Consider the following 26547-nt stretch of genomic DNA (forward strand, 5'->3'; position numbering starts at 1 on the left):
TCAATGGGGTTTCTATGGGGGCTGCAAAGGGGCCTGAATGGGGCTTCAATGGGGCTTGAATGGGGCGTCAATGGGGTCTGCAAAGGGGCCTCAATGGGGCTTCAATGAGGGCTGCAAAGGGGCCTGGATGGGGCTTCAATGGGGCTTCAATGGGGCTTGAATGGGGTTCAGTAGGGCTTCACTGGGGCCTCAATGGGGCTTCAATGGGGGCTGAAAAGGCGCCTGAATGGGGCTTGAATGGGGCGTCAATGAGGCTTCAATGGGGCCTGAATGGGGTTTCAATGGGGCATGAATGGGGCCTCAATGGGGTCTGCAAAGGGGCCTGAATGAGGCTTCAATGGGGGCTGCAAAGGGGCCTGGATGGGGCTTCAATGGGGCGTCAATGGGGTTTCAATGGGGCTTGAATGGGGCCTCAATGGGGTCTGCAAAGGGGCCTGAATGGGGCTTCAATGGGGTTCAATAGGGCCTCAATGGGGGCTTCAATGGAGCCTCAATGGGGCTTGAATGGGGTTCAGTAGGGCTTCACTGGGGCCTCAATGGGGCTTCAATGGGGGCTGCAAAGGGGCCTGAATGGGGCTTGAATGGGGCTTGAATGGGGCCTGAATGGGGTTCAATAGGGCCTCAATGGGGGCTGCAAAGGGGCCTGAATGGGGCTTGAATGGGGCTTGAATGGGGCCTGAATGGGGTTCAATAGGGCCGCAATGGGGCCTCAATGGGGCTTCAATGGGGGCTGCAAAGGGGCCTGAATTGGGCTTCAATGGGGCTTGAATGGGGTTTCAATGGGGCTTGAATGGGGCCTGAAAGGGGCTTCAATGGGGCCTCAATGGGGGCTTCAATGAGGCCTTCAAAGGGGTTTCAATGGGGCTTGAATGGGGATTGAATGGGGTTCAGTGGGGCTTGAATGGGGCCTGAATGGGGCTCAGTGGGGCTTGAATGGGGCTTGAATGGGGCCTCAATGGGGTTCAATGGGGCCTCAATGGGGTTCAATGGGGTTCAATTGGGTTCAATGGGGCCTCAATGGGTTTCAATGGGGCCTCAATGGGGTTCAATGGGTTTCAATGGGGCTCAATGGGGTTCAATGGGGCCTCAATGGGTTTCAATGGGGCTCAATGGGGTTCAATGGGGTTCAATGGGGCCTCAATGGGTTTCAATGGGGCTCAATGGGGTTCAATGGGGCCCTTCACTGACAAAGGGGTCGTTCCCCCCCCTCTCCCCCCCCCCAGTCACCTCTGTCTCCTCCTTGCACACGGGGGGGGGGGAGTTGGGGGTCAGTGGGGGCCGGGGGGGGGCACTTGTACAAGGCGGGGGCCGGGCCGGGCCATGCAGCACCAGGGCAATGGAGCCCTATGGGGAGAGACAACACTGGGGGGGGGGGGGGGGGATGAACCCCCCCTGCCCCATAAGTGACCCCCACACCCCATATCCGACCCCCCCAGACCCATAAGTGACCCCTCCTGCCCCATAAGTGACCCCGACAGACCCATATCTGAACCCCCCTGCCCCATAAGTGATCCCGCCAGACCCATATCTGAACCCCCTGCCCCATAACTGACCCCCCTGACCCATAGCTGACCCTTCCCAACCCATAAGTGACCCCTCCCGACCCATAAGTGACTCCCCCAGACCCATAACTGATTCCCACAGACCCATAAGTGACCCCCCCCAGACCCATATCTGAACCCCCTGCTCCATATCTGACCCCCCTGACCCCTAAGTGACCCCCTGCCCCATAAGTGACTCCCCCAGACCCATAACTGACCCCCCCAGACCCATATCTGAACCCTCCTGACCCATAAGTGACCCCCCTGTCCCATAAGTGACCACCCCAGACCCATAACTGACACCCCTGCCCCATAAGTGACCACCCCAGACCCATAACTGACCCCCCTGCTCCATAAGTGATCCCCCCCAGGCCCATATCTGAACCTCCCGCCGCATATCTGACCCCTCCCGACCCATAAGTGACCCCCCCTGCCCCATAAGCGACCCCTCCCGGCCCATAAGTGACCCCCCACCCCATAGATCTGCCCCATAGACCTGCCCCTATTCCTGCCCCCCCAAACCTGCCCCATATACATTCCTCCCCATTCCTGCCCCATAGACCTGCCCCCATTCCTGCCCCATGCACATCCCCTCCCCATAGACCTGCCCCATAGACCTACCCCTCTTCCTGCCCCCCCAAACCTGCCCTACACACATTCCCCCCCATTCCTGCCCCATAGACCTGCCCCCATTCCTGCCCCCCCATTCCTGCCCCATGCACATTTCCCCCCCATAGCCCTGCCCCTCTTCCTGCCCCTCCAAACCTGCCCCATACACATTCCCCCCCATTCCTTCCCCATAGCCCTGCCCCTATTCCTGCCCCATACACATTCCCCCCCATAGATCTTCCCCATAGACCTGCCCCTATTCCTGCCCCCCCAAACCTGCCCCATACACATTCCCCCCCCATTCCTGCCCCATAGACCTGCCCCCATTCCTGCCCCCCCCAAACCTGCCCCATACACATTCCCCCCCCCATTCCTGCCCCATAGACCTGCCCCTCTTCCTGCCCCCCAAACCTGCTCTATACACACTCCCCCACCATTCCTGCCCCATAGACCTGCCCCATACACATTCCCCCCCATTCCTGCCCCATAGACCTGCCCCCATTCCTACACCCCCATTCCTGCCCCATGCACATTCCCCCCCCATTCCTTCCCCATAGCCCTGCCCCCATTCCTGCCCCCCCATTCCTGCCCCATAGACGTGTCTCCCCTCTGCCCCATAGCCTGCCCCATAGATCTCCATCCCCGCTCCCGACCGGGCCCGCTCTCACCTGCCCTACCGAGCCGAGCCGAGCGCCTCCGAACCGGCCCGAACCCCCCCGAACCGACGCGAACGTCCCCGAGCGGCGCCGGCCTCGGGCCCGACGGGAGCCGACCTGGCCCGAACCGGCTCCGAGCGCTGCCGAACCGACCCGAACCGGCCCGGATGGAGCCGAGAGGAGCCGAACCGACCCGAACCGGCCCGAGCGGAGCCGAATGGAGCCGAGCGGAGCCGAGCGGAGCCGAACAGAGCCGAACGGAGCCGAACCGGCCCGGATGGAGCCGAGCGGAGCCGAACGGAGCCGAACCGACCCGAACCGGCCCGAACGGAGCCGAACGGAGCCGAGCGGAGCCGAACCGGCCCGGATGGAGCCGAACGGAGCCGAACGGAGCCGAACCGGCCCGAACGGAGCCGAACCGGCCCGAACGGAGCCGAACCGGCCCGGATGGAGCCGAACGGAGCCGAACGGAGCCGAGCACCGCCCGACCGGTGCCGGCAGGTGCCGAGAGGATGCGGCGCCGCTCGGCGCCGCTAGGGGCGCTCGAGGGACAGGAGGGAGGGTGGGAGGAGACCCCTATGGGGGGGTTAAAGGTATAGGGGGTCCCTATGGGGGGGTTAAAGGTATAGGGGGTCCCTATGGGGGGTTAAAGGTATAGGGGGGTCCCTATGGGGGGGTTCAAGGTATAGGGGGTCCCTATGGGGGGTTAAAGGTATAGGGGGTCCCTATGGGAGGTTAAAGGTATAGGGGGTCCCTATGGGGGGTTAAAGGTATAGGGGGTCCCTATGGGGGGTTAAAGGTATAGGGGGTCCCTATGGGGGGGTTAAAGGTATAGGGGGTCCCTATGGGGGCTTAAAGGTATAGGGGGTCCCTATGGGGGGGTTAAAGGTATAGGGGTCCTATGGGGGGGTAAAGGTATAGTGGGTTCTATGGGGGTTAAAGGTATAGGGGTCCTATGGGGGGTTAAAGGTATAGGGGGCCCCTATGGGGATTATATGGGGGGTTAAAGGTATAGCGGATCTCTATGGGGGTTATATGGGGGGTTAAAGGTATAAGGGCTCCCTATGGGCGGTTAAAGCTATAGGGGATCCCTATGGGGGTTATATGGGGGTTAAAGGTATAGCGGGTCCCTATGGGGGTTACATGGGGGGTTAAAGGTATAAAGGGTCCCTATGGGGGGTTAAAGGTATAGGGGGTCCCTATGGGGGTTTAAAGCTATAGGGGGTCCCTATGGGGATTATATGGGGGGTTAAAGGTATAGAGGGTCCCAATGGGGGGTTAAAGGTATAGGGGGTCCCTATGGGGGTTATATGGGGGTTTAAAGGTATAGGGTGTCCTATGGGGGTTATATGGGGGGGTTAAAGGTATAGGGTGTCCCTATGGAGGTCTTGAAGCTATAGGGGGTCCTTATGGCTATGGGGGGAGGGGGAAACGACACCCTCTGTGGGTCCCCCATGTGGGTCATGCCTATAGGGAGGGAGCTATGGGGTGCCGGGCACCTATCTATAGGGGGGTGCCTATATGGCGGGGGCACCTCTATAAGGGGATCACGTATAGCCTGGGGGGTCCCTATAGGGTATGTATGGGGGGGGGCACCCTCTTTGCACCCCCACCCCCCTTCCCCTCCCCTCCCTGCCCCACGTGACCCATCAACTCCGCCACTAATTAAGCCATTAATTAATCCATTAATTCATTAATTAACTCATTAATTACACCCGAACCGCGCGGCACCGGGGGGGGGGGGGGGGGGGCAGCGGTGGCAGAGCGGGGAAAGTGGGCGGGGCTTAAGGGGAAGGGGGGGCGGGGCGTGAGGAAAGGGGCGGGGTCACCCGAGGGGGCGTGGCCTTTGGGAGGGGGTCCTTTATGGGGGCGGGGCCTTGGGGGGGGGAAGGGGGTTAGAACGTGGGGGGGAGGGGGGGGTCATTGAAGCCCCGCCCCCTCCCCCTCCGCCCGTTTAAGCCCCGCCCCCTCCGGTCACAGTGTATCCGGGTGCGCCCCTCCCCCCCTCAGGCCACGCCCCCTGTCCCGTCCCTCCCCCCCCCGTTGGGGGGGGCGGAGTTTAGGGGGGGGCGGGGCGCTGGAAGACATTCGTGATTGGTCGTTGCCTCGGGGGGGGGGGGCGGGGTGAGGGGCGGGGCGAGGCGCCACGACACGAGCCCTTAGAGATGGGAGGGGGGGGGGAGGGGAGGAAGGGGAGGGAGGGGCAGGGGGGAGCATGCTGGGGGGGCGGGGCACGCGATCACGTGACTGGGTGTGCACCGGGACACGTGTGTGCAAAGGGACATGTGAGGTCATGTGTGTGCACGGGGACATGTATGTAAAGGGACACGTGTGTGCAAAGGGACATGTGAGGTCATGTGTGTGCACAGGGACATGTGAGGTCATGTGTGTGCACGGGGACATCTGAGGTCATGTGTCTGCATGGGGACGTGTGAGGTCATGTGTGTGCATGGGGACATGTATGTAAAGGGTCATGTGTGTGCACGGGGACATGTGAGGTCATGTGTGTGCATGGGGACATGTATGTAAAGGGACACGTGTGCACAGGGACATCTGAGGTCATGTGTGTGCATGGGGATGTGTGAGGTCATGTGTGTGCATGGGGACATGTATGTAAAGGGACACATGTGTGCATGGGGACATGTGAGGTCATGTGTGTGCATGGGGACATGTATGTAAAGGGACACGTGTGTGCATGGGGACATGTGAGGTCATGTGTGTGCATGGGGACATGTATGTAAAGGGACACGTGTGTGCACAGGGACATGTGAGGTCATGTGTGTGCACGGGGATATGTATGTAAAGGGTCACGTGTGTGCATGGGGACATGTATGTAAAGGGTCATGTGTGTGCATGGGGACATGTATATAAAGGGACACGTGTGTACAGGGGACATGTATGTAAAGGGACACGTGTATACAGGGGACAGGTATGTAAAGGGTCACGTGTGTGCACAGGGACATGTATGTAAAGGGACACGTGTGTACACGTATGTGCACAACGGGACATGTGGGGTTACATGTGTGTGTAAAGGAATATGCGTGTGCAAGGGGATGCATGTGCACAAAGGGACATGTGAGTGCACGTATGTTAAGGGCACAAGTGTGTGTGTAAAGGGACACGTGTGTGCACACGTATGTGTATAGGGATGCGTGTGTGCACATGTGTGTGTAAAGGGCCACTTGTGTGCACACGTATGTGTATAGGGATGCGTGTGTGCACGTGTGTGTAAAGGGACACGTGTGCCCATGTATGTGCAAGGGGCATGGATGTATGCAAGGAGAACGCGTGTGCATGCGTGTGCACAGGGACATGTGTGCACACGCGTGTGCAAGGCCACTTCCATGTATGTGCATGTCACCCCCCCGTGCTGGCATGTGCAAGGGCACAAGCGTGTGTGACACGTGTGTGCATGTGTGTGTGCACGGGGACATGTGTGTGCATGTGTGTGCATGGGGGCATGTGTGTGCACGTGTGTGCATGGGGACATGTGTGTGCATGTGTGTGCATGGGGGCATGTGTTGCATGTGTGTGCATGGGGGCATGTGTGCACATGTGTGTGCATGGGGACATGTGTGTGCATGTGTGTGCATGGGGACATGTGTGTGCACGTGTGTGCATGGGGGCATGTGTGCGCACGTGTGTGCATGGGGACATGTGTGTGCATGTGTGTGCATGTGGGCATGTGTTGCATGTGTGTGCATGGGGGCATGTGTGCACACGTGTGTGCATGGGGACATGTGTGTGCATGTGTGTGTGCATGGGGACGTGTGTGCACACATGTGTGCAGGTGGACATGTGTGTGCATGGGGACGTGTGTGCATGTGTGTGTGCATGGGGACATGCGTGCACACGTGTGTGTGCATGTGGACATGTGTGCACACGTGTGTGCATGCATGTGTGGAGGGGGGCATTTGTGTGTGTGTGAGGGCACATCCATGTCCCATTGCACATCCATGTCGTGTCACATGTCCGTGTCCCATTGCACATCCATGTCCTGGTCCATGTCCCATTGCACATCCATGTCGTGTCACATGTCCATGTCCCGTTGCATATCCATGTCGTGTCACGTCTGTGTCCCATTGCACATCCATGTCCCATCGCATGTCTACATGTCATTGCACATCAACAGCTCATTGCACATCCATGTCCCGTTGCACATCCATGACCCATTGCATGTCCGTGTTCCATTGCACATCCATGTCTTCTTGCACATCCATGTCCTGCTGCACATCCCTGTCCCATTCCATGTCCACATCTCATTCCATGTCCATATCTCGTTGCACATCCATGCCCTATTCCATGTCCATGTCTCATTGCACATCCCTGTCCCATTGCATGTCCATATCTCATTGCACATCCATGTCCTATTCCATGTCCATGTCTCATTCCATGTCCATATCTCATTGCACATCCATGTCCTATTCCATGTCCATATCTCATTGCACATCCCTGTCCCATTGCATGTCCATATCTTATTGCACATCCATGTCCTATTCCATGTCCATATCTCGTTGCACATCCATGTCCCATTGCATGTCCATGTCTCATTGCACATCCCTGTCCCATTGCGTGTCCATGTCTCATTGCACATCATGTCCCATTGCATGTCCATGTCTCATTGCACATCCATGTCCCATTGCGTGTCTATGTCTCATTGCACATCCCTGTCCCATTGCATGTCCATATCTCATTGCACATCCATGTCCATGTCTCATTGCGTGTCCATGTCCATATCTCATCGCACATCCATGTCCATGTCTCATTGCGTGTCCATGTCCATATCTCGTTGCACATCCATGTCCATGTCTCATTGCACATCCATGTCCATATCTCATTGCACATCCATGTCCATGTCTCATTGCACGTCCATGTCCATATCTCGTTGCACGTCCATGTCCATATCTCGTTGCACATCCATGTCCATATCTCGTTGCACATCCATGTCCATGTCTCATTGCACGTCCATGTCCATATCTCATTGCACATCCATATCTCATTGCATGTCCATATCTCGTTGCATGTCCATATCTCGTTGCACATCCACGTCCATATCTCATCGCGCATCCCTGTCCCATTCCTTGTCCACGTCCACGCCGCACGTCCACCTTCCCTCTTCCTCCTCCTCTTCCTCCTCGTCGCCGTGGTCCTTCTCCCGCCGCTCCCCGCTCCGCTCTGCCCTCACCTCTCCAGGAAGACCTTGAGGGCCCGGTCGATGTTCATGCGGTGCCCGACGCGCGTCACCCCCAGGTCGATGTAATCCTCCTTGGTCAACGAGGGCAGATGGGAGCCGTCGATCTCGTTGTGCAAGAACCGCGCTCGGTGCTCGCCCAGGTTCAGGTATTCCAACCAATCGGCCACGTCGAACTTGCTCCAGAAAGCCAATGGCTTCGCTCCGAAGGGTTTATCGGGGGGGGGAGGCGGAGGCCTCGTTGGGGACAAGGACCTAGCGCTGGCCCCGTCCCCGAAGGGCCCCCCCCGCAGCTCCAGGAAGCCGGCGTAGAGCGGAGCCGCCGGTAACGTGGGCAGCGAGGCCGGGCGCGGAGCGGGGCTGCCCCGGCGCTCGCTGGGCAGCGTGGCCGGGCTCGGGGCGCGGCGAAGCGGGGGGCGGATGTCCAGGTCTACCCCGACCCCGCTTAAAGGGGATTTAGGGGCCGGGGGCCAGTTGGGGAAGAGGATGGAGGAAGGGGAGATGGAGGAGGAAGGGGGGGGCTTGGAGGGTTGCGAGGGAGGGGGGGGGTCCGGGAGCCTGTGGGGAGGAAGGGGGAGGGGTGTTAGAAAAGAGGGGGATCGTTGGGGACAATGGGGACGATGAGGTCAATGGGGACAATAGGGTTGATGGGGACAATGGGGTCAATGGGCACAATGGAGAAGATGGGGACAATGGGGTCAATGGGCACAATGGGGATGATGGGGACAATAGGGTTGATGGGGACAACAGGGATGATGGGGACAATGGGGTCAATGGACACAATGGGGATGATGGGGACAATGGGGATAATGGGGTCAATGGGGATGATGGGCACAATGGGGTCAATGGGCACAATGGCGTCGATGGGCACATTGGCGTCGATGGGCACAATGGGGATGATGGGGACAATGGGGTCAATGGGCACAATGGGGATGAAGGGCACAATAGGGTCGATGGGGACAACGGGGACAATGGGGATGATGGGGTCAATGGGCACAATGGGGTCGATGGGCACAATGAGGTCAATGGGCACAATGGGGATGATGGGGACAATGGGGTCAATGGGCACAATGGGGATGATGGGCACAGTGGGGTCAATGGGCACAATGGGAATGATGTACATGATAGATGTGATGCGTTGATGGGCATGGTGGGATCATGGATGCGATGGGGATGATAGGGATGATGGGGAGACGGGTTGATGGACATGGTGTACTTGATGGGGGTGATGGAGGTGATGGGGTGATGGAGACGATGGGGTGATGGACATGGGGTGATGGACATGGTGGGACCAATGGGCACAATGGGGCTGATGGACACGTTGAACGTGATGGGGCAATGGGATGGGGAGACAGACATGATGGGGCAGTGGGGTGATGGACATGATGAGTTGATGGACATGATGGGGTCAATGGACACAAATGGGGGTGATGGGGGGCAACGGACATAATGGGGGTGATGGACACGGTGGGTCGATGGACATGGTGGGTCAATGAGCTCAATGGGGGTGATGGACACTGGGTGCAATGGAGGTGCTTGAGAAGGGTGTGATGGGTGCAACACCAAAACACAACTGTACACCCCCCCCCCAATGGGTGCCATGTCCGGCAGATCCATGCAGCGGCTGCAATGGGTGCCATGGGTGCCATGGGTGCAATGGGTGTCACGGTTGCATTGTCCTGCTGCCTCTACAGTGGCTGTAATGGGTGCCATGTGCAATGGGTGCAGTGCCATGATCTGTGATGGGTGCTGGGTGCCACGTTTCTTATACCCATGCAACGGCTGCAATGGGTGCCATGGGTGCCGTACCGGCGTCAATGCATGCAACAGCTGCAACGGGTGCTGGGTGCCATGTGTGCCGTGGGTGCCACAAGTGCAATGGGCGCCATGTGTACAATGGGTGCTATGTCCCCCTTATGGCTATAGATGCCATGGGTGCCATGAGCGTCATGGGTGCAATGGGTGCTGGGTGCCATGGGTGCAACATCCCCGTCCATGCAATGGCCTCAATATGTACAGTGGGTGCCATGAGTGCAAAGGGTGCCATGGCTGCAATGGGTGCAATGAATGCAATGGATGCCATGAGTTTAATGGATGCAATGGGTGCAATGGATGCCATGGGTGCTATGTCTGCCATGGGTGCAATAGGTGCTATGGCTTCAATGGGTTCAATGACTGCTATGGCCGCAATGGGTGCCATGGATGCCATGGGTTCAATGGGTGCAATGGCTTCAATGGCTGCCATGGGTTCAATGGGTGCTATGGACGCAATGGATGCCATGGGTGCTTTGGCTTCAATGGGTGCCATTGCTGCAATGGGTTCAATGACTGCTATGGGTGCTATGGCTGCAATGGGTGCCATGGATGCCATGGGTTCAATGGGTGCAATGGGTGCCATTGATGCCATGGGTTCAATGGGTGCAATGGGTTCAATGGGTGCTATGGACGCAATGGGTTCAATGGGTGCCATAGACGCAATGGATGCCATGGGTGCTTTGGCTTCAATGGGTGCCATGGGTGCCATGGATGCCATGGGTTCAATGGGTGCAATGGGTTCAATGGGTGCTATGGATGCAATGGGTGCCATGGGTGCTATGGACGCAATGGATGCCATGGGTGCTTTGGCTTCAATGGGTGCCATGGACGCAATGGACGCAATGGGTGCAATGGCTGCTATGGGTGCTATGGACGCAATGGGTGCCATGGATGCCATGGGTTCAATGGGTGCAATGGGTGCCATTGATGCCATGGGTTCAATGGGTGCTATGGACGCAATGGGTTCAATGGATGCCATAGACGCAATGGGTGCCATGGGTGCCATGGATGCAATGGGTGCCATGGATGCCATGGGTTCAATGGGTGCTATGGATGCAATGGGTGCCATGGGTTCAATGGCTTCAATGCGTGCTATGGACGCAATGGGTGCCATGGGTTCAATGGCTGCTATGGACGCAATGGGTGCCATGGACGCAATGGATGCCATGGGTGCTTTGGCTTCAATGGGTGCCATGGACGCAATGGCTTCAATGGGTGCCATGGGTTCAATGGCTGCTATGGACGCAATGGGTGCCATGGACGCAACGGATGCCATGGGTGCTTTGGCTTCAATGGGTGCCATGGACGCAATGGCTTCAATGGGTGCCATGGGTTCAATGGCTGCTATGGACGCAATGGGTGCCATGGACGCAACGGATGCCATGGGTGCTTTGGCTTCAATGGGTGCCATGGACGCAACGGCTTCAATGGGTGCTTTGCCTTCAACGGGTGCCATGTGTACCGCGCCCCCCACCCCCCCATATCACCCACCTGTGTCTCCCCGCCGTTCCCCCGTAGCTCCCATCCGCGGCTCCCCTGCTCCACGCTGCCGCCGCCGCCGCCAGGCCCCTGCCGCCTTCTTCCCACGGCTCCATCGCCCTCCGGGGGTCCCCTCCGCGGGGTCCCCCCCTTCCCCTCGCCCTCGCCCTTTCGGCTCCGTCCCCATAAGCCCCAGCGTGCTGCTGCTGCTGCTGTTGATGATGATGATGATGATGATGATGAGGATGAGGAGGAAGAGGAGGCGGCCCCGCTTCCATCGCCTCCGGGGGGTGATCGCTGCTGCTTCGGCTGTCGACCTCTTCGATACCCGAATCGGTGACGGCGTCCAGGCCGTCGGGGTGAGCCCCGAGACCTCCTCGCCTCCCTTCGGGCCCGCCTTGGGTGATGGTGGCCACTTCGCTGTCGTACGACGTGAGGCTGGAGGCCGTGGAGTCCCCGATGGCGGTGCCGGCGACGACGACGGAGGAGGAGGATGAGGAAGGAAGCGGGGCTTCGAAGCTGTTGGCGAACTCGAGCGGCGGCGGCAGCGGCTCGGCCAGCAGCAGCTCCTCGTCGCCGTCCTCCACCGAGGGAGCCGGCGGCGGCAGGGCCAGCAAGGCGCCGGCTTCGGCGAAGCGCACGCGGGGCTCCGCTGGGGAGCCCCAAAGCTCGGCAGGCGACGGCGGGAGGAGGGACGGTGGGGGGAGCTCCGTTGGGGGTTTGCATGGAGGAGGAGGAGGAGGAGGAGGAGGAGGAGGAGGTGGAGGAAGAGGAGAGGAGCGGAGCGGGGGCAAGGCCGCGGTAGGCCCGAGCGCCGCCATCTTGGCCGTTGCTAAGGGCGACGGCGTTGCTAAGGGCGGCAGGGCGGGCGCCATGTTGGTTGCTAGGGACGCCATGTCGGTCGCTAAGGGCGCCATGTTGGGCGCCATGTCGGTCGCTAAGGACGTCATGTCGGTGGCTAAGGACGTCATGTCGGTCGCTAAGGACGTCATGTCGCCCGCCGCGCTCGGCCTCAGCCCCACCGCGCCCGGCCTCAGCCCCACGGCGCCCGGCGGCAGCGGCCCTAAGCCCGCTTGCAAGGCCGCGAGCCCGGCCTGCAACGCCGCCGCCGCCGCCGCCATGGCTTTGGGCCTCGGAGCCGGTCCGGAGGAGGAAGAAGAGGACGAGGAAGCAGCGGCCACGCTGCTGAAGGCGCTGCCGGCTCCGAGGCCTCCCCCTTTGGCCGCCCCCCGGTAACCGGGGTCGGCCGCGAACATCCCTTCGTCGATGCTCTTGGAATGGCGCAGGCGCGGAGGACCGGAAGCGGAAGTTAAGCCGGTCACACTTCCGGTTATGGCGGCTCTTCCTCCATCCTCATCGTCCTCCTCGGTGGAGAGGAAGAGCGCGGAGCGCCGCCGCCCCGCCCCCACCAGCGCGGCCCCGAACTGCGACGTGAAGTCCATGGCGGGGGGGGAGGGGCGGGATGGAGACCCAACCCCTCCCCCTCCCATCCCGCCAATCCCCACAACCCCTCCCCCCACCCCCACCGGGGCTTTCCCCGCCGCCCCTCCCCCTTCCAGGCCCGCCCCTCCCCCCGCTTCCGCCTCCACGCTGCTCCCGCGGCTGCTGCGCCCGCTGCTGCTCGTGGACGGCGCCTTCACCACGATGGTGGGGATGGAGATGGAGTCCGCCCCTCCCCCCCCCACCCCCACCCCCACCCCCACCCCCACCCCCCCTTCCTCCACCTTGGTTTGTTTCACCAAGGGCCCTTTCCTCCGCAAAGGTTTCGGGGGGCCCCCTCCCCCCCTTTCCCTCTCCCCTCCCCCCCCTAAGTTATAAAGGCGCCAAGGGGGGGTGACCCCCACCCCAACCCCCACCCCGCGGGGGGTGGAGGCGGGGGGAGGGGCGGCGCTGCTGTACGGGGGCTCCGGGGGGGACGTGGTGGGGGGGGGAGGGATCTCCTCCGAGCCCGGGACCGAGAGGCTGCGGCTGAAGCGGCCGCTGGGGGGGGCCAGGAACGGGCGCTCCTCCTCTGGGGCGCCTGTAAAGAGAACGGGGGGGGGGGAGGGGAGGGGATATAGGGGGTCCGATGGGGGGGGCTATGGGGGGGGCTATGGGGGATAAAGGGGGACGTAGGGGGTTCTATGGGGGGTCCTATAGGGGATAAAGGGGTCCTATAGGGGTCCTATAGGGGATAAAGGGGTCCTATAGGGCATAAAGGGGGCTATAGGGGATAAAGGGGTCCTATGGGGGATAAAGGGGGACATAGGGGGTTCTATGGGGGGTCCTATAGGGGATAAAGGGGTCCTATAGGGGGTCCTATAGGGCATAAAGGGGGCTATAGGGGATAAAGGGGTCCTATAGGGGTCCTATAGGGCATAAAGGGGTCCCATAGGGGGTCCTATAGGGCATAAAGGGGGCTATAGGGGATAAAGGGGTCCTATGGGGGTCTATGCGGGGTCCTATGGGGGATAAAGGGGGACATAGGGGGTCCTATGGGGGGTCCTATAGGGGATAAAGGGGTCCTATAGGGGGTCCTATAGGGCATAAAGGGGGCTATAGGGGATAAAGGGGTCCTATGGGGGGCTATGGGGGATAAAGGGGGACATAGGGGGTCCTATGGGGGGTCCTATAGGGGATAAAGGGGTCCTATAGGGGGTCCTATAGGGCATAAAGGGGGCTATAGGGGATAAAGGGGTCCTATGGGGGTCTATGCGGGGTCCTATGGGGGATAAAGGGGGACATAGGGGGTCCTATGGGGGGTCCTATAGGGGATAAAGGGGTCCTATAGGGGGTCCTATAGGGCATAAAGGGGGCTATAGGGGATAAAGGGGTCCTATAGGGGTCCTATAGGGGATAAAGGGGTCCTATAGGGGGTCCTATAGGGCATAAAGGGGGCTATAGGGGATAAAGGGGTCCTATGGGGGGCTATGGGGGATAAAGGGGGACATAGGGGGTTCTATGGGGGGTCCTATAGGGGATAAAGGGGTCCTATAGGGGGTCCTATAGGGCATAAAGGGGGCTATAGGGGATAAAGGGGTCCTATAGGGGTCCTATAGGGGATAAAGGGGTCCTATACGGGTCCTATAGGGGGTCCTATAGGGCATAAAGGGGTCCTATGGGGGGTCCTATAGGGGATAAAGGGGTCCTATAGGGGGTCCTATAGGGCATAAAGGGGGCTATAGGGGATAAAGGGGTCCTACAGGGGTCCTATAGGGAATAAAGGGGTCCTATAGGGGTCTATGCGGGGTCTTATGGGGGTCTATGGGGGGATAAAGGGGTCCTATAGGGGTCTATGCGGGGTCCTATGGGGGTCTATGGGGGATAAAGGGGGCTATAGGGGGATAAAGGGGTCCTATGGGGGATTAGGGGGTCCTATGGGGGGGCCTATGGGGGATAAAGGGGGCTATAGGGGGATAAAGGGGTCCTATGGGGGGGCCTATAGGGGATAAAGGGGTCCTATACGGGATCCTATAGGGCATAAAGGGGGCTATAGGGGATAAAGGGGTCCTATGGGGGGCTATGGGGGATAAAGGGGGACATAGGGGGTCCTATGGGGGGTCCTATAGGGGATAAAGGGGTCCTATAGGGGTCCTATAGGGGATAAAGGGGTCCTATGGGGGTCTATAGGGGGGCCTATGGGGGATAAAGGGGTCCTATAGGGGTCCTATAGGGGATAAAGAGATCTGTAGAGGTCTATGGGGAGTCCTATAGGGGACATAGGGGTCTATAGGGGATAAAGGGGTCCTATGGGGGACATAGGGGTCTATAGGGGATAAAGGAGTCCTATAGGGGACATAGGGGTCTATAGCGGACATAGGGGTCTATAGGGGATAAAGGGCTCCTACAGGGGGACATAGGGGTCCTATGGGGGATATAGGGGTCTACAGGGGACATAGGGGATAAAGGGGTCCTGTAGAGGTCTATAGGGGACAAAGGGGTCTATAAGGGACATAGGGGTCCTATAGGGGATATAGGGGTCTATAGGGGACAAAGGGGTCCTATAGGGGACATAGGGGTCTATAAGGGGTCCTGTAGGGGACATAGGGGGTTCTATAGGGGATAAAGGGGTCCTATGGGGACAAAGGTGTCTATAGGGGACATAGGGGTCCTAGAGGGGACATAGTGTTCTACAGGGGACATAAGGGTGCTATAGGGGATATGGGGCTCCTATAGGGGACAGGGGGGCCCTATAGGGGACAGGGGGGCCCTATAGGGGACAAAGGGGGCCACGGCACCTATAGGGATGTGCCCCCATAGATGGAAGCTATAGAGAGCCCACAACTGGCACACAGAAGGCATAGGGGACCCCCCCGCCCCCCATCTCTATAGGGAACCCCAGCACCCATAGGGACCCCATTACCCATCCCCATAGGGCCTCCCCCTAGCACCTATAGGGACCCCTCCCAGCACCCATAGGGACCCTTCCAGCACCCATAGGGATCCCAGCACCCATAGGGACCCCTCCAGCACCCATAGGAACCCCCAGCACCCATAGGGACCCCCCCCAGCACCCATAAGGAGCTCAGCATCCATAGGGACCCCAACACCCACAGGGACCCTCCAGCACCCATAGGGACACGCCCAGCACCCATAGGGGCCTCAGCACCCATAGGGACCCCCCCAGCACCCATAGGAATCCCCCCAGCACCCATAGGGACCCTCAGCACCCACAAGAACCCCCCAGCACCCATAGGAACCCTCAGCACCCACAGCCCCACCCCCAGCACCCATAGGAACCCTCAGCACCCACAGGGACCCCCCCAGCACCCATAGGAACCCCCAGCACCCACAGCCCCGCCCCCAGCACCCATAGGGACCCCAGCACCCATAGGGTCCCCAGCACCCATAGGGACACCCCCAGCACCCATAGGAACCCCCAGCACCCACAGCCCCGCCCCCAGCACCCATGGGTGCCCCCCCAGCACCCACCTATGGATTTCTGTCGCAGGACGAGCCCGTGGGGGGGGGGCGGCAGGAACCCGCGGTCGAACCCCCCCGGGGGCAGGCGGGGGGCATCGAAGGTGGCCTGGGGGGGGAGGGGGGCACAGGTTGGGGACCCCCCCATAGGGACCCACATTGGGGACACCCCCACCCCATAGGGACCCACATTGGGGACCCCACACTGTGGACTCCCCCCCCCATAGGGAACCACACTGGGGACCCCCCCATAGGGACCCACATTGGGGATCCCCCCCCATAAGGACCCACATTGGGGACACCCCCCCCATAAGGACCCACATTGGGGACACTGCCCCATAGGGACCCACATTGGGAGCCCCCCCCATAGGGACCCACATTGGGAGCCCCCCCCATAGGGACCCACATTGGGGATCCCCCCCCATAAGGACCCACATTGGGGACACCCCCCCCATAAGGACCCACATTGGGGACACTGCCCCATAGGGACCCACATTGGGGATCCCCCCCCATAAGGACCCACATTGGGGACACCCCCACCCCATAGGGACACACATTGGGGGGAGACCCCCCCCCCCCCCCCCCCCCCGCATAGGGACCCACATTGGGACACCCCCCATAGGGACCCACATTGGGGACCCCCCCATAAGAACCCCCCATAGGGACCCACATTGGGAACCCCCCCATAGGGACCCACATTGGGACCACCCCCATAAGGACCCACATTGGGGACCCCCCATAAGGACCCCCCCATAGGGAGCCACATTGGGGACCCCCCCGCATAAGGACCCACATTGGGGACACCCCCCCATAGGGAACCACATTGGGGACCCCACATAGCACCCACATATTGGAGACCCCCCCAAGGGACCCACATTGGGGACACCCCCAAAGCCCCCCATAGGGACCCACACTGGGGGCCCCCCATAGCACCCACATATTGGAGACCCCCCCCAAGAGACCCCCATTGGGGACCCCCCACAAGGACCCACATTGGGGGCCCCCCCTAAGAGACCCCCATTGGGGACCCCCCATAAGGACCCACACTGGGGGCCCCCCATAGCACCCACATATTGGAGACCCCCCCCAAGGGACCCCCATTGGGGACCCCCCATAAGGACCCACATTGGGGGCCCCCCATAGCACCCACATATTGGAGACCCCCCCCAAGGGACCCCCACATTGGGGACCCCCCCTAAAGGCACCCACATTGAGACCCCCCCCCCACCCCAGGTACCTCCCATATTGAGCCCCCCCCCCCCCAATGGACCCAGGTATTGGGGACCCCCCCCATAGGGACCCCCCCCATAGGGACCCCCACATCGGCCGCCCCCCACCTCAGCCCCATAGAAGCCCTTGGGCCGGGCCTTGCCCAGGGGGGGGAGGGGCGCTCCCGGCCCCTCCCCCACGCTGATGCTCTGCTGGGCCGCGGCCAGGATCTCGTCCAGCTTGTCTGGGGGGAGGGGGGGGACACCCCAATGTCAGCACCCATAGGGACCCATAGGGACCCATAGGGACCCATAGGGACCCATAGAGACCCACAGGGACCCATAGGGACCAGTGTACCCAATAGAGACCCATAGAGACCCACAGGGACCCATAGGGACCCATAGATACCAGTGAACCCACAGAGACCCATAGAGACCCATAGGGACCCATAGGGACCAATGTACCCCATAGAGACCCATAGGGACGCATAGGGACCAATGTACCCCATAGAGACTCATAGGGACCCATAGGGACCAATGTACCCCATAGAGACCCATAGGCACCAGTGCACCCCATAGACACCCATAGACACCAATGCACCCCAATACACCCCATGGACACCCACAGACATCAATGCACCCTAATGCACCCCATGGACACCCATAGGCACCAATGCACCCCATGGACACCCACAGACACCAATGTACCCCATGGACACCAATGTACCCCACTGTACCCCATGGACACCCCAATGTACCCTATAGACACCCATAGACACCGATGTACCCCAATGTACCCCATGGACACCCATAGACACCAATGTACCCCAATGTACCCTATAGACACCCATAGACACCGATGTACCCCAATGTACCCCATGGACACCCATAGACACCGATGTACCCCAATGTACCCCATGGACACCCATAGACACCGATGTACCCCAATGTACCCTATAGACACCCATAGACACCAATGTACCCCAATGTACCCCATGGACACCCATAGACACCGATGTACCCCAATGTACCCCATGGACACCCATAGACACCGATGTACCCCAATGTACCCCATATACACCCATAGACACCGATGTACCCCAATGTATCCCATGGACACCCATAGACACCGATGTACCCCAATGTACCCCATGGACACCCATAGACACCAATGTACCCCAATGCACCCCATGGACACCCATAGACACCAGTGTACCCCAATGTACCCCATGGACACCCATAGACACCAATGTACCCCAATGTACCCCACGGACACCCATAGACACCAGTGTACCCCAATGTACCCCATGGACACCAGTGTACCCCACTGTAAGCCATGGACACCAATGCACCCCAATGTACCCTATAGACACTCATAGACACCAATATACCCCAATGTACCCCATGGACACCCATAGACACCAGTGTACCCCAATGTACCCCATGGACACCAGTGTACCCCACTGTAAGCCATGGACACCAATGCACCCCAATGTACCCTATAGACACCCATAGACACCAATGCACCCCAAGGCACCCCATGGACACCCATAGACACCAATGTGCCCCAATGCACCCCATGGGCACCCATAGACACCAATGTAGCCTATAGACACCCATAGACACCAATGCACCCCAAGGCACCCCACAGACACCCATGGACACCAATGTATCCTAATGCACCCCATGGACACCCATAAACACCAATGCACCCCATGGACACCCATAGACACCAATGTGCCCCAATGCACCCCATGGGCACCCGTAGACACCAATGTACCCTATAGACACCCATAGACACCAGTGCACCCCAAGGCACCCCACAGACACCCATGGACACCCATAGACCCCAATGCACCCCCATAGACCCCAATCCACACCAGCACCCAGCAGCACCCCCATGGGGGGGGCTTAGGGACTCCCACCCATAGACCCCCCCCACCCATAGACCACCCCACCCATGGGCCCCCCCCATAGCGCCCCCTTACTGAGCGCCATCTGATAGACTGTCCGCTTCTTCTCCGTGGCCACCGAGGCGTCGTACTCTGGGGAGAGAGAGGGGCACCCATGGGTGGGGGTATGGGTGCTGGGGGGGCAGTGGTCCTATGGGTGACCTGATGGGTGCCAGGGGTGATGGGTGCTAGGGGAGTCCTAATGGGTGCTGGAGCGATGGGTGCTGGGGGGGTGGGGGGGGTTGTCCCATGGGTGCTGGGGGTGATTGATGGGTGCTGGCAGAGAGGGGTGCCCATGGGGTGCAATGGGCACGCAAGACCCACGCGAGCTTGCGCAGGGGGGCGATGCGTGTGCCATGTGTGCAGAGCGTGTGCAACACATGTGCGAGGCGTGTTCGATGCATGTTTGAGGTGTGTTCGAGGCGTGTTCAATGCATGTTTGAGGTGTGTTCGAGGCGTGTTTGATGCGTGTTCAATGCATGTTTGAGGTGTGTTCGAGGCATGTTCAATGCATGTTTGAGGTGTGTTCAAGGCGTGTTTGAGGTGTGTTCGAGGCATGTTCAATGCATGCTTGAGGTGTGTTCGAGGTGTGTTCAATGCACGTTTGAGGTGTGTTCAATGCATGTTTGAAGTGTGTTCGAGGCGTGTTCAATGCATGTTTGAGGTGTGTTCAAGGCGTGTTCAATGCGTGTTCAATGCATGCTTGAGGTGTGTCTCATATGTGTTTAATGCATGTTCGATGCATGTTCAAGGCGTGTTTGATGCCTGTTCGAAGTGTGCACATTCAATGCATGTTCAGTGTGTGAGGTGTAGATGATGCATGTTCAAGGCGTGTTGATGCGTGTTTCATGCATGTTTGATGCGTGTTCGAGGCATGTTTGATGTGCGTTCGATGCATCTTCAATGCGTGTTTGATGCATATTCAAGGCGTGTTCGAGGCATGTTTGATGCGTGTTCAAGGCTTGTTTGGTGCGTGTTTGAGGCATGTTCAATGCATGATGTGTGTTCAATGCATATTTGATGTGTGTTTAATGCATGTTTGATGTGTGTTCATGTTTGATGTGTGTTCAATTCGTGTTCGATGCATGTTCAAGGCGTGTTTAATGCGTGTTCGATGCATGTTCAATGCATGTTTAATGCGTGTTCAAGGCGTGTTCCATGCGTGTTTGATGCACTCACCAGTGCGCTTCTTCCATGGGGAGACTGGGGAGACACGAGAGCGGTTACGGGGGGCCACTGGGGGGGGGTCAATGGGGATCAATGGGGCTCACATTGGGGTCAATGGGGTTGGGGGGGGTTAAAGTGGGGTCATGGGGGGGGGGTCAAAGGGAACCCAAAGGGGGGGGGGGGCCCCCCACACTCACCTTTCTCCACTGCAAGGGGAAGGGGGGGGAAGGTCAGAGGTTAAAGGTTAAAGGTCAGAAATCCCCCCCCCCATCACTGAACACCCCCCACCCCCAAGGGGCTTTAAGGGACCCCAATACCCAGGCACCCCCCCCATAGACACCCCCTGCCCCCCCAGGACTCCCATTGACCCCCCCAATCACCCCCCATAGACACCCCCCACAGCCACCCCCCTTTACCCCCCGCAAGCACCCCCCATAGACCCCCCCAAACCTCTCCATAACCCCCCCAGACACCCCCGACCCCCCCCAGGACTCCCAATGCCCCACCCACAAGCACCCCACATAGACCCCCCCCATAGACACCCCCCACCCCCCCCAAGACTCCCAATGACCCCCCACAAGCACCCCCCATAGACCCCCCCATAGACACCCCCTGCCCCCTCCAACCACCCCCCAGGACTCCCAATGACCCCCCACAAGCACCCCCCATAGACCCCCCCATAGACACCCCCTGCCCCCCCCAACCACCCCCCAGGACTCCCAATGACCCCCCACAAGCACCCCCGATAGACCCCCCAAACCCTTCCATAGCCCCCTCCCACCCCCTTCATAGACTCCCTCAGGACCCTCCCCCCACCCCCAATGCCCCCCACCCCCCCCAGCCCCCCCACCCCCTCAGCCCCCCCCCCCTCACCCATCTCCTCCAGCTCCGAGGTCATGGATTTGGAGCGCAGGGAAATGGCCGGGGCCGGGAGGCGCCGAGGCTGGGGGGGGGCAGCTGCGGGGGGGGGGGGGGGGGGAGGGGGGTCAGGGACCCCCCCTTAGGGTCCCCCCCCTCCCCAATACATAGACACAGGTGACCCCCCCCATGGCCCCATTCATGAACCCTATGAGCTCCATTCATGACCCAATGAGCTCCATTCATGAGCCCAATGCCCCCCATTCATGACCCAATGAGCTCCATTCATGACCCAATGAGCTCCATTCATGAGCCAATGACCCCCATTCATGACCCAATGAGCCCCATTCATGATCCCAATGACCCCCATTTATGACCCAATGAGCCCCATTCATGACTCAATGAGCTCCATTCATGAGCCCAATGAGCCCCAGTCATGAGCCCAATGAACCCCATTCATGACCCCAATGACCCCCATTGATGACCCAATGAGGCCCATTCATGACCCCAATGCCCCCCATTCATGACCCCAATGCCCCCCATTCATGAGCCCAATGAACCCCATTTATGACCCAATGAGCCCCATTCATGAGCCAATGAGCTCCATTCATGACCCAGTGCCCCCATTCATGAGCCCAATGAGCTCCATTCATGAGCCCCATTCATGACCCAATGAGCCCCATTCATGAGCCCAATGAGCCCTATTCATGACCCAATGAGCCCCATTCATGACCCCAATGCCCCCCATTCATAAGCCCAATGAGCCCCATTCATGACTCAATGAGCTCCATTCATGAGCCCAATGAGCCCTATTCATGACCCAATGAGCCCCATTTATGACCCAATGAGCCCCATTTATGAGCCCAATGAGCCCCATTCATGAGCCAATGAGCCCCATTCATGATCCCAATGACCCCCATTTATGACCCAATGCCCCCATTCATGAGCCCAATGAGCCCCATTCATGAGCCAATGAGCCCCATTCATGATCCCAATGCCCCCCATTTATGACCCAATGCCCCCATTCATGAGCCCAATGAGCCCCATTCATGAGCCAATGAGCCCCATTCATGATCCCAATGACCCCCATTTATCACCCAATGAGCCCCATTCATGAGCCAATGAGCCCCATTCATGACCCAATGAACCTCCCCTTCATGACCGAATGAGCCCCATTCATGACCCCAATGCTGCCCATTCATGACCCAATGCCCCACATTCATGACCCAATGCCCCCCATTCATGACCCAATGAGCCCCATTCATGACCCCAATGCTGCCCATTCATGACCCAATGCCCCGCATTCATGACCCAATGCCCCCCATTCATGACCCAATGAGCCCCATTCATGACCCCAATGCCCCCCATTCATGACCCAATGAGCCCGATTCATGACCCCAATGCTCCCCAGTCATGACCCCAATGACATCCCTATGACCCCCCCCATTCTTACATACCCCCATGACCCATCTGACCCCCACTGACCCCCTTTTCATCCCATAGACACCCCCGACCCCATTGACACCAGATGAGCCCTATTCATGGCCAATGACCCCCCCATGACACCTCACATGGCCCCCAATTCCCCCCCATCACCCTATTGACCCATTGACACCAAATGACCCCCATTGTCCCCCTGCATTGCCCCATTGAACCCACATCACTCCAGTGACCCCCCCATTGACTCCTGATGACCCCATTCATGAACCCAATGACATTCCCATCACCCCATTGACCCCCCATTGACTCCCGATGACTCCCCCATCACCCCATTGACCCCCCATTGACTCCCAATGACCCCATTCATGAACCCAATGACATTCCCATCACCCCATTGACCCCCCATTGACTCCCGATGACTCCCCCATTGACTCCCAATGACCCCATTGACCACCCATCACTCCATTGACCCCCCATTGACTCCTGATGACCCCATTCATGAACCCAATGACATTCCCATCACCCCATTGACACCCCATTGACTCTCGATGACTCCCCCATCACCCCATTGACCCCCCATTGACTCCCGATGACCCCCATTGACCCCCCATCACCCCATTGACCCCCCCATTGACCCAGATGACTCCATTCATGAACCCAATGACATTTCCATCACCCCATTGACCCCCCATTGACTCCCGATGAATCCCCCATCACCCCATTGACCCCCCATTCACTCCCGATGACTCCCCCATCACCCCATTGACCCCCGCATTGACCCCAGATGACTCCATTCATGAACCCAATGACATTCCCATCACCCCATTGACCCCCCATTGACTCCCAATGACCCCATTCATGAACCTAATGACATTCCCATCACCCCATTGCCCCCCCATTGACTCCCAATGACCCCCATTGACCACCCATCACTCCACTGACCCCCCATTGACTCCTGATGACCCCATTCATGAACCCAATGACATTCCCATCACCCCATTGACCCCCCATTGACTCCCGATGACTCCCCCATCACCCCATTGACCCCCCATTGACTCCTGATGATCCCATTCATGAACCCAATGACATTCCCATCACCCCACTGACACCCCATTGACTCCCGATGACTCCCCCATCACCCCATTGACCCCCATTGACTCCCGATGACCCCCATTGACCCCCATCACCCCATTGACTCCCGATGACCCCCATTGACCCCCCCCATCACCCCATTGACCCCCCATTGACTCCCGATGACCCCCATTGACCCCCATCACCCCATTGACTCCCGATGACCCCCATTGACCCCCCCATCACCCCATTGACCCCCCATTGCCCCCCGTTGCCCCTCACCCCTGCGCCGGGGCCCCTCGGGCTCCGGGTGCCGCGTCACCATGACAACCTTGAGCACGAGGCTGTTCCCGCCCTGCCGGATCATGGACACGACCTGGCGGTGCCCGACCTTGACCACGTTCTGCCCGTTCACCTGCGCGCGACACCCGCGTCACACGTGATGACACGCGATGACACGCGATGACACATGGTGACATGCAATAACACGCGATGACACGGGACAACACGCGACGACACATGATGACATGCAATAACACACGACGACACACGACACGCGACACCCGCGTCACACGCAATGACGCATGGTGACATACAATGACACGCGACGACACATGACGACACGTGACGACACACAATGACACGCGATGACACATGATGACACGCTACAACACGCTACGACACATGATATGCTATGACACATAATGACATGCTATGACATGATGACACGTGATGACACACAATGACACGCTACAACACGCCACGACACATGACGACATATGACATGATGACACTCTACGACATGCTATGACCCGCTACGACCCGCTACAACACACGATGACATGCTATGACACCCTACGACACGTTACAACATGCTATGACACATGACACACTATGACACGTGATGACACTCTATGATACGCTACGACATGCTACGACACGCTATGACATGCTATGACACTGACATGCAATAACATGCTATGACATGCTGTGACACTCTGCAACACGCTACAACATGCTATGACATGCTCTGTGTGGGTTCAACCACCCACAGGTGGGTGTGAAGTGCCCAGATGGGTGCTATGGGAGCTGTCCCCATGGGTTGGTGCTGAACAGCCTTATGTGGGTGCCATGGGTGCTGGGGGTGCCGTGGGTGCCATGACTGCAATGGATGCAATGGGTGCCATGAATGCAATGCCTGCAATAGGTGCCATGGATGCAATGGGTGCTATGGATGCCATGGATGCAATGGATGTCATGGATGCAATGGGTACCATGGGTGCCATGGATACAATGGATGCCATGGGTGCAATGGGTACCATGGGTGCCATGGATGCCATGGGTGCAATGGGTACCATGGGTGCCATGGATGCCATGGGTGCCATGGGTGCAATGGGTACCATGGATGCCATGGGTGCAATGGGTACCATGGATGCCATGGGTGCAATGGATGCCATGGGTGCCATGGATGCCATGGGTGCCATGGATACAATGGATGCAATGGGAGCCATGGGTGCCATGGATGCAATGGGTGCCATGGATGCAATGGCTGCAATGGATGCCGTGGGTGCCATGGGTGCAATGGATGCAATGGATGCCATGGGTGCAATGGATGCCATGGATACAATGGCTGCCCTGGGTGCTGTGGGTGCCATGGAAGCCATGGGTGCAATGGAAGTCAATGGGTGCAATGGGTGCCATGGATGCAATGGCTGCAATGGATGCCATGGGTGCCATGGGTGCAATGGGTGCCATGGATGCCCTGGGTGCCATGGATGCAATGGATGGAATGGATGCCATGGCTGCCATGGGTGCCATGGATACAATGGCTGCCATGGGTGCCGTGGGTGCCATGGGTGCCATGGATACAATGGCTGCCGTGGGTGCCATGGATGCCGTGGGTGCCGCGGCGCCGTGGGTGCTGACCTCGATGAGGAAGTCCCCCATGCGCAGCCCGGCTCTCCAGGCCACGCCGCCCTCATCCACGGATTCCAGGTACTGCAGCGCCGGGAACGCCGGCGTCGGCGTGAACTCCTCGATGGGCGTCTGCGCTGCGGGGGGGGTCACGGCTGCGGCCGCCCCCCCGGCACCCCCCTGACACCCCTTCAGCATCCCCACCCCCATCACCCCCATCCCCATCATCATCCTCAGCCCCATCCCCATCCTCTTCATCCCCATCATCATCCCCATCATCTTCATCCCCATCAGCATCATCCCCATCCTCATCCCCAGCCCCATCCCCATCAGCATCATCCCCATCCCCATCATCATCCCCATCATCTTCATCCCCATCAGCATCATCCCCATCCTCATCCCCAGCCCCATCCTCTTCATCCCCATCCCCATCATCATCCCCATCCCCATCAGCATCATCCCCATCATCATCCTCATTCCCAGCCCCACCCCCATCCCCATCATACCCATCCCCATCAGCATCATCCCCATCCCCATCTCCATCCTCATCCCCAGCCCCACCCCCATCCTCTTCATCCCCATCCCCATCATCATCCCCATCATCTTCATCCCCACCACCATCAGCAGCATCCCCACACCCATCCTCATCCTCATCCCCATCATCCTCATCCCCAGCCCCACCCCCATCCCCATCATCTTCATCCCCATCAGCATCATCCCCATCCCCATCAGCATCATCCCCATCCC

General features: G+C 59.1%; 1 protein-coding gene across 1 annotated transcript in view; it reads right to left on the reverse strand.

The window, feature by feature from the left end:
• Positions 1 to 7969: 7969 nt before the first annotated feature.
• The window catches only part of LOC133264099 (SH3 and multiple ankyrin repeat domains protein 1-like), a 35129-nt gene continuing 16551 nt past the window's right edge, over positions 7970 to 26547 (reverse strand). Inside the window, 11 exon segments of the mRNA XM_061444021.1 lie at positions 7970 to 8555; positions 11536 to 11564; positions 11567 to 11959; positions 12089 to 13311; positions 16203 to 16299; positions 17528 to 17643; positions 19387 to 19443; positions 20530 to 20553; positions 21391 to 21474; positions 24169 to 24301; positions 25813 to 25937. Coding sequence (XP_061300005.1) covers positions 7988 to 8555; positions 11536 to 11564; positions 11567 to 11959; positions 12089 to 13311; positions 16203 to 16299; positions 17528 to 17643; positions 19387 to 19443; positions 20530 to 20553; positions 21391 to 21474; positions 24169 to 24301; positions 25813 to 25937 — 2849 coding nt within the window. The 3' untranslated portion in view covers positions 7970 to 7987.

This window comes from Pezoporus flaviventris, unplaced genomic scaffold (assembly GCF_033815535.1).
Source record: "Pezoporus flaviventris isolate CSIRO_AGI_PZ_B2104156 unplaced genomic scaffold, CSIRO_AGI_Pfla_v1 ptg000598l, whole genome shotgun sequence".
Classification (NCBI taxonomy): domain Eukaryota; kingdom Metazoa; phylum Chordata; class Aves; order Psittaciformes; family Psittacidae; genus Pezoporus; species Pezoporus flaviventris.